This window comes from Mus pahari, chromosome 7, assembly GCF_900095145.1.
Source record: "Mus pahari chromosome 7, PAHARI_EIJ_v1.1, whole genome shotgun sequence".
Lineage (NCBI taxonomy): Eukaryota > Metazoa > Chordata > Mammalia > Rodentia > Muridae > Mus > Mus pahari.
Window position 1 is genome coordinate 11,566,401 of NC_034596.1, and position 8,246 is coordinate 11,574,646.

General features: G+C 52.0%; 1 protein-coding gene across 1 annotated transcript; it reads right to left on the bottom strand.

The window, feature by feature from the left end:
- Positions 1–1,019: 1,019 nt before the first annotated feature.
- Positions 1,020–6,794, bottom strand: Mycn (MYCN proto-oncogene, bHLH transcription factor). The gene is made up of 3 exons (XM_021201862.1): positions 6,588–6,794; positions 4,549–5,423; positions 1,020–2,549 (listed from the first exon to the last, which is right to left on the bottom strand). The coding sequence occupies exons 2-3, from the start codon at positions 5,330–5,332 to the stop codon at positions 1,936–1,938; spliced, it is 1,398 nt and encodes a 465-aa protein (XP_021057521.1). The 5' UTR covers positions 5,333–5,423; positions 6,588–6,794; the 3' UTR covers positions 1,020–1,935.
- Between the last annotated feature and the right edge of the window lie 1,452 nt (positions 6,795–8,246).

The following is an 8,246-nucleotide window of genomic DNA, read 5'->3' on the forward strand; positions in this document are numbered from 1 at the left end:
ACCTGCAGGGAATGAAACCATAGGGAAATCCTGGGTGTAGTCTGTTACCTACAAAGAAAAATTCAGACTTCCAGAATTTTTTCTCTAAGGGAAGCCTCCTTTATCTGTTTAGTTCTGGCTGTCTCCAAGGTCTGTAACTCATTCTTCCTTGAGACATCCCCATAGCCCACCCACCCAGTGACACCAGTGGAGCAACTGACAGCTCTCCTTCCTCTTCTTGGTCTTCAGCCCTCTGGGAACTGAAGTTATGAAGCTGGTGACCCTGAGATCATTGAAGATGAGCAGTAACTCCCATCCTCTTATTTCACGACAGTGCTCAGCCCAGAATCTTAGACTGGTCCAAGTCTAAGTGTTACTCTGCAGCCTTGGGCTTACAATATAGAAGCTTGCTGTGCTAAGAGGGTTAGGTGACATTTTTTTTGTCACCTCTGCAGGCATCAGACATGCTTCCACATCTAGCTCTTCCTGGGGGAATCTTCAAGAACAAGTCCTTCTGAACAACTAGGACAAATGTTTATGTAAAATTCGGCACAACTTGCCAATTTTACTGCTTATCCCAAACTTTGGGCTGGTATCCACACTACCTAAAATGCTTTGAGAGTATGAGTACGTGAAAGTGTTTTGGTAACTGGATATGGCGGGCACACACCTATAACCCCAGCTAGAGACCCAAAGAGGCCTCAAAAATTAAGGGGTGACAGATGGCTCAGGGGTGAGTCACTTGTTACTGTTGCACAGGGTCTCTGCTTGGTTCCTAGACTTGAACTCCAGTTCCAGGGGATGTGACATTGTGGGCACACTCACACCCAAAACAAAATACTTGAAAGTGCACTAGCACTCGTTGATTGCCTATTGAAAGTAGTTGCTTCTAATCTGTGGAATTCACAAACCCATTTATCCCTCCACCAAGTGGGACAAATACCCTCCCCCAACCAGGATCCCACAATGTTAAGAAGACCAGGTAAGGAGTGGACTATTTGCAGAGTCTGAAGCCCAGCTAGGAAGGAAAACATTGCCTGGCATCATTTAATTGCTATTTATTTTCATAAACATGAGGTATTTCAAAGTGCTCTAAGGTGCAGCACTAAATATATACATTTTGAAGAAATTAAACACAGAACTTTGCCATTTTACCCAGTTCTATGCACCAAACATGAACAAATACAGTAACAAGGAAGAAAGAGGCTAGGAAAAAAGGAATATATATATATAGTAAAATTTCTTTACAAAAGTTTCTTAGTTCAAAAAGTGATAAAGTAATATCTACTCAAAACTTCCACAACTCATTTTCATACGAAAATATAAGTATCAAATTTAGTTATGTATCAGCGTCATACTAAAGTATACAGGCCGTGTAGGAATTAGTACAGTACATAACAGATTAACAATATATTTGTATACAAAACATGCCCCTCAAACATTGAGGTATTCTTACAGTACTTAGGTGTGAACTTCCAGTCTAATACTGGCCGCAAGAGCCACCTCTCATTACCCAGGACGTATACAAAAGGCGGGTGTATCAATGGTATTTACACAAGTGTTCCCAGGGGCATCAAATGGCAACCCCCCTTCTGTGGCATTTGCTGGAACTTAAGCACCATTGTAAAAAGAAGGAATGACTCTGTTTGGAATCTTGGACCGGAACAAGGTGACTTCACAGCCTCCCGAAGCTCCTAAGTGTCCCGAACTTCCACGGCTGTCACCAGGTGATATGGAGGAGGAAAACAAGCCACCCAGCATCCCATAAGTCAGTTTTTTTTTTTCCCCAAGGTCATGGCAGAACCCCATGTCCTGCCCCCTACCCAGATCCAGACTCAGACAGGGGACCAATTTGAAAGTAAACCAACATTCTTAATGTCAACACAAGGTTTGTTTAAAAAAAAAAAAAAAAATCAAAATGTGCAAAGTGGCAGTGACTGTCCATGTGGGAAATATTTAGCAAGTCCGAGCGTGTTCGATCTTCTTTAGCAACTGCTGCTGCCTCGCCTGCAGTTTCTCCTTTTCCAGCAGGAGCTGGTGCTCGTTGGCCTGCAGGGCGTGGACGTACTCGGTGGCCTTTTTCAAGATGACCACCTTGGCGGCCTTCTCGTTCTTCACCAGCTCAGGCACATGGTCCCTGAGCGTCAGGAAGCTGGAGCGCAGGTCGTTCCGGCGCTGGCGTTCCAGGATGTTGTGGTTGCGGCGGCGCTCGCTATCCTCCGAGTCTGAGTTTCGGGGGCTCAAGCTCTTGGCTTTTGCTGGAACAACACTTTTGAGGGGTCGTGGGGAAGCCTCACTCTTGATCTTTTTCTGCGGTGGCGCGTCCTCGCTCTCCACGTAGGGTGAGGGTGCAGCGTAGTTGTGCTGCTGATGGATGGGAACACAGCGCTTGAGGATCAGCTCGCCGCCGCCACCAGACTGTGCCCGCCCCAGGCCCAGAGCAGAGGTCTTGGGACGCACGGTGATGGTGAAAGTGGTGACGGCCTTGTTGTTAGAGGAGGAACGTCTCTTCTCTACGGTGACCACATCGATTTCCTCCTCTTCATCCTCCTCCTCGTCATCCTCATCATCTGAGGGGGAAAATAGTTTCTGGTTAATTGTGCTATTAACATACACTTGTTATTTAAGTCAGCTAGGTTTGCTGAAATAGACCGATCACAACGCGGACAGGATGTACGTCCCACCCCTTTCCTTCCCCGGGTGGTGTGGGGCCAGCAGAGCACTTGTCTGATGTGGAAGGACCCTGGTGTCAAACTTTTGAGTTTGTGGCAGAAACTTGAGGAACCCAAGCTGGAGTCAGAATGAACTCTTCCCGTCTTCAGCTTCCTCAGCTATTCAATGGGGGTAATAACCACAGTGTTTGAGTTTGGCAGACACTATGTAGACTTGGCGACAGATGCTCCGTAATAGGGGCTTTTAGCATAATCACTAGCCAGTCTGCCCCATGGATTTACTTATACACACTTCCACAGCCGCCCTTCAGACCGGAGGCTCCTCCTTTGGTAAAACCCATGGCTGGGTTCGACTCTGCCATCCTTAAACTCTAGGAACAATCTCATTGACAATAACAACCTTTCCTGGTGCGAACACGCGTTGTCCAGAGTAAGCAGCTTTTCATCTAGGCAGAGATCAGATCTCAATTATAAAGCTCTAATACACAGTAGCTCCACATCCCAATGGGAGCTGTGCAGAAGCAAAAAAAAAAAAAAAAAAGACCCGTATCGTCCTATGTGTATGCATTCTGTCATTCTGACTTCGTCATTTACTGCCAGGCTAGGAGAGAAAATTATGGCTTAAAAGAAAAAAAAAAAATAAAAGCAAGCACGAAAACCAAAACACATCTTCTGCTTAATCTAGGGAGGACCGGAAAGCTGAACAATTGTGAGGTTTCTTCTTCTAAAGCTGGAATGTTAGGCTGCCCCAGTCGGCAGGTCCCTTTAAGCCAGTGTTTTGGTTTTCAGCCAAGAAGACAGCTGTTGGAAGGAACTGCTTCCTAACAGAAAGCTGTCAAGGCACAGACATTAAAGGGACAGAGCCCTTTCAAAGTGCAGCCTTATCACCAAGCTTCCTCCCAGGAGCCTTAGAACGATTCCTCCTCAGCCCAGGAGGAAATTTAGACTTTTTATTCTTTGGCATTGTGAAAACACTGGCTTCCAAGGTCTAATAGGAGAGTTGGACCTACAGCTGGAAGGACAAGGGCAGACAGGATTTGGGTAAAGTGTGGTAGGTATCTCACAGCCCCACGGGAAAAAAAAAAAGCTCTTTTCCTTTTTTTTAACCCCTTCTTTCCGAGGACCGCCCAGATAAATGCTTACAATAGAACCAAAGAATCCTTCCAGGGTGTGTGCATTCCTTAGGAGGGGCAGTGGTAGGGACCCGCCCTCAACCTTCAAGGGCTCTGGGTTATGGAACACAACTCAGCTCAATTAGGTCAGAAATTCCAGCTAGGAAACACAACGGGGACCAGTACTCAATCAAAACCGGAAAGAGGCTCTCTGAAAACGTACAACCACTAATGCACTTGCTGCCAGCTGCTGAACTGGAGGGAGGGGGTGCCCCCATCACCCCCTGTCTTTTTGATCCTCTGCCTGCCTTGCGTCAGACACAACGCCGCCTGCTGGCCACGCACCAAACGCAAACAGCCCACCACCCACGGAGGGCTCAGAGTCCTAGGTAGGGAGGGGAGGGGAGGGGAGGAATTGCCAGGAGTTCTCCTAACTTTCGCAAGTGGGATTGTGCACAGCCCTCGTCTTTCAGGGAGTATTTTCCCTTCCTTGACCTGGCTTAGAGGTTCCTTTCCAACTAACAGAATTCTGTACAGGCAGTTTTTCGACCCCACAGACTGACTGAGCTGGCCACCAACTTTTGCCAGTGAGAGCAAGGATTCGCGAAAAAGGGGACAGGGCAAATTTAAGAGAAGGTGTAGTTAGAGTTTCCATGCTCTTCTGTCCCGGGAGAGAGGTGAACACAAGACAATCACCGGCACAAATCTACGATAACAAAGGGACCGCAGCACCCCCACCTTCCCAACCCCCAAGGAGGTAGCAAGAATTCTACTCTAGGTTTTACCTGAGTCGCTCAAGGTATCCTCTCCGGAGGTGCTGAGGGCCTTGTGCTCCCCACTGTTGGCAGGACGGCCGCCTGCACGAGCAGGAGCAGCCACTGGGGCAGTAGCCGGAACAGACACACTAGTGACCACAGCGCTGGTCGCCGGGGCGCTGGTGGGAGCAGCGGGCACCGACGCCGACTCTCGCTTGTTCACCGGGAAGGGGAAGACCACAGCGGGGTCCACACATTCGGCAGCCGGGTGGGAGAGGTCGGTAGGCAGGGTGGTCCCGGTGCGGCCAGTACTCGACGACCCACCAAGGGCACGGCCCCCGGGGCTGCTGGCACTCACTCCGGGAGCCGAGCAGGCTGAACTGGCGCCCGGGGGCCCGTGGCCGTGCTGTAGTTTTTCGTTCACTGCGCGCTCTAGCTTCTCGCGGGCAGAGAAGCCGCTCCACATGCAGTCCTGAAGGATGACCGGATTAGGAGTGAGGCCACCCAGTCCCCCAAGACCGAACGCATCCTCCTCGGCCGGGTTGCCCCACAGGTCGGCCTCCGGCAACAGCATCTCCGTAGCCCAATTCGAGGGCTCCGGGCTGTGCTCTGGGAAGGCGCGGCTGGGCGACAACGGGGGCGTGGGCAGCAGCTCAAACTTCTTCCAGATGTCCTCCCCTGGTGGGGTCGAGTCGGGACCGCCGAAGTAGAAGTCATCTTCATCCGGGTAGAAGCAGGGCTGCAGCGAGTCAAACTCGAGGTCTGGGTTCTTGCAGATCATCCCCGGCATGGTGGACGCGGTGCAGCTGGGCATGGGTTCGCCTCTCTTTTAAATACCTCCGCTCTTTTTAATATGGGGGAGTGCTTCCTTCCCGTGGGGAGCAGAGTCGCGCCAACCTCCAACTCTACAACCAGTAGACAAACCAAGAGAGAATGAGCCAAAGGGGTGGGTTGGTGGGGACAGGCAGTGGGAGCCCCCAATCTCTTCTGCAGGCTCCCCACAGCTCTGGAAGGTGGAGAAAGTTGAGCCTCTCCCCTACTCACTCCTTTTGTGTACAAGCTGTCTAAGACTGGGAGTGGGAGGGGGCTTGTAGATGCAGGGGGTGGTGTGGCTCTGTGCAACTTTGGAAACTGCCGTTTCATTCACACAAGGCACGGCCTGGGGGAGGGGGCTGTTCAAGCTGCACATCTCAGCTCTTACTAGCGCGACTACCCCAGTTGCACTAGTTGCTCAAAGGAAGTCCTTGCTCTCTAGTCCAGCTACCACGCATGGGATTGAAGTACCTTTCATTCCCCCTTTGCAGAAATGCGATCACGGGAGCGCAAACGCTAACGGGGTTCAGAAAACTTTATTAATTATTAAGGGCCTTTCTCCAGTCAGACCAACAACAGGCACTTATATACAACCCTCTCCACCCGGAGCCTCAATCTTGGCAGATACCCTTGGTGCTCATCATTTGCCTATACCTATACCCTTCCCAATTCCCTCCCTTCAGAGACCTCAACCTCTTCAACAGGAGGGGAAAAAGGCTGAACCCCATTCCTAGGACTGGTGCAGGGGCGCCGGCGCGATGAGGGTCGTCGGAGAGAATCGCGTCTCCTAAGCCGGAGCAGCCGTGACCTACATTATCATTCAGGCACCCTAGCTTCGCCTAACCCCTTTTCCTTCCTTCCCCGCGGCACATTCTGGAGAACCCCAGCTTGGGGTGGGGACGCACCGGTTCCCAGTCAGCTCACACTCAAAAGACAAATCTTGTGGAGCCGGGCGAATTTCTTTTCGCTAAAGCTATTTCTCTGCCTGGGCTAGGCTGTAAAAAGGATTAGGGCGGGTCTCTTCCAGCCAGGGTGCCTTCGGGTGCTGAATAGGCTTTTCAGGAAAAAAAAAAAAAAAAACCCAGATGGTTTTGTTTCGGAAACAGACGCGGTGTGTTGCCCCCTTCCACCACCACCCCTGGAAAAAGCCCGGCATATTTGGGTGCAGGGTGCGGAGCCGCGTCCAGGGGCTTGCCTAGCCGCAGCGCTCCGCCGTTCCCCCCGGCGCTCGGAGCTTCGCAAGTACCGCTTCTTACCTCCCGCAGACTGCCGGGGATCCGGAGGCGACTCGGTGCTGGGGTCTCCGGGTGGGCTGAAGGGGCGGCGGCGGCGGCGGGAGGGGTTTGTCCTCCGGCGGCTGCAGTGTGTGCGCGCTTACGCCTGGCTAGCGCTCGTTCGGCTCCAACCCAGTTCCCAGGAGCCCCCCGCATCCACCCAGCGCGTCCAGACAGATGACTGTCACTGGCTGCGCTTTGAAGCTCGGGGGATATTATTAACTGAAAAAATCTGACACACCCGGGGGGCGGGGAGAGAAGGGGGCTGTGGCGCAGACGAGGGGGAGGGAGAAAGGCAGAGGCAAGAGGCTTTTCCCCGCCCTCTTGATTTCCATAAAAATCAGGGGAGGCGCCAAAGCCTTTCGCGCCAAAAGCCATTTGCTTTTCTTTTTTTTTTTTCCCGTTTCTCTTTCTCTCTCTCTCTCCCTCCCTCTCTCCTCCCCGTCCCCCCTTCTCCCTCCGCCCCTCCCTCTCCCCCCTCCCCTTCTCGTTTTTCCGACTGCAAGCAGCAAAGCTGGGAAACCCGAGGCGTGCTCCTCCCTCCCTTTCGGACCCCCCGGGCTTGCACCCGCTGCACTCCGTGGTTTTTGTTTTTTTTTTTTAAAGGTCTCTGGGTGTGTTCTGGGAATGGGAGAAGAGGTTTCTAGCCCCGTCCCTGCGTGGACTGCGCGCGAGTGTGTGTGTGTTTGTGTGAAAGATGAGCTCCAGGCCAAAGTGGAACAAGGCCTGGCCGAGGGGCTGTTCGTGTGTGATCTCGAAGGAAGGCGACAGGAGTGCAAAATGGGAGGCCGAGGACGCGCCCACGTAGGAACGAGACCGCAGGAGGTTTCTAGTTTCAAATTGAAAGGAAGGGGCGCCCCCCTTGTTTGAAAATAAATAAGTGCGGGCTACGAGGGTGGCGCCTTACCGCTTTCTTCGGCCGAAGGCGACACCTCGCGGAGACCAAGCAGAAAGCGGAGCCGCACCGCCCAGCCTCGGAGCCCGAGTGGGGCCACCCCCGCGAGACAATTAGCGAATCCTCGCTACCGCGGAAGGGATTGTGAAACGCGTGGAGGGGCGTCCCCTAAAGTCGCGCCCACTGTTCCCAACGAAAGCCTTCCCGAAGCCAGGGTTGAATTACGGACCGCTGCATTCGTTGCCCAAACCATGGCTCTATACCTTGAGTTCATATGGATGGTGACATCAAGGAAAGCCACCATCCAATTTGGCCTCTTTGTGACCCATTTGCCTCACTTACGAGGTGGCGTGAACAGAGAGCGCGTGACATCTTTAGACTAGAGCTGGGTGCGTGTATTCTTTCCTCACAGCCGTGGGCACATTTCCCTCCCTCCCCATCCCACAGCGTCTCACTTCTGTCTACGCAAACATGCTAAAAGGTCTGTTTGTTTCCTAAATGTGGGGCTAAAAATAAATGCCTTGCCCCACAAAACTTTCCAGTAGTAACCTGGGTCCCTGGGTGAAGTCCCTTTTCAACACACATTCTCAGTAGGGTGGGATTTACCCTTAAACCCTTAAGCTTGTTTGTGGGGAAGCGACTCCATTTCCCTCTAAATTGAAAATGACACCCCTCTTTCACCTCCAGCGAGGAAGAAGAGAATGCCTAGAGAATCAAGGTCAAAATGTGTATTAGCAAGTGTGAGA

Coding starts and splice junctions, on each gene's coding strand:
- Mycn (XM_021201862.1), bottom strand. CDS start 5,332: ATGCCCAGCTGCACCGCGTCCACCATGCCGGGGATGATCTGCAAGAAC. Junction 2,550..4,548: donor GGATACCTTGAGCGACTCAG/GTAAAACCTAGA, acceptor TTTCCCCCTCAG/ATGATGAGGATGACGAGGAG.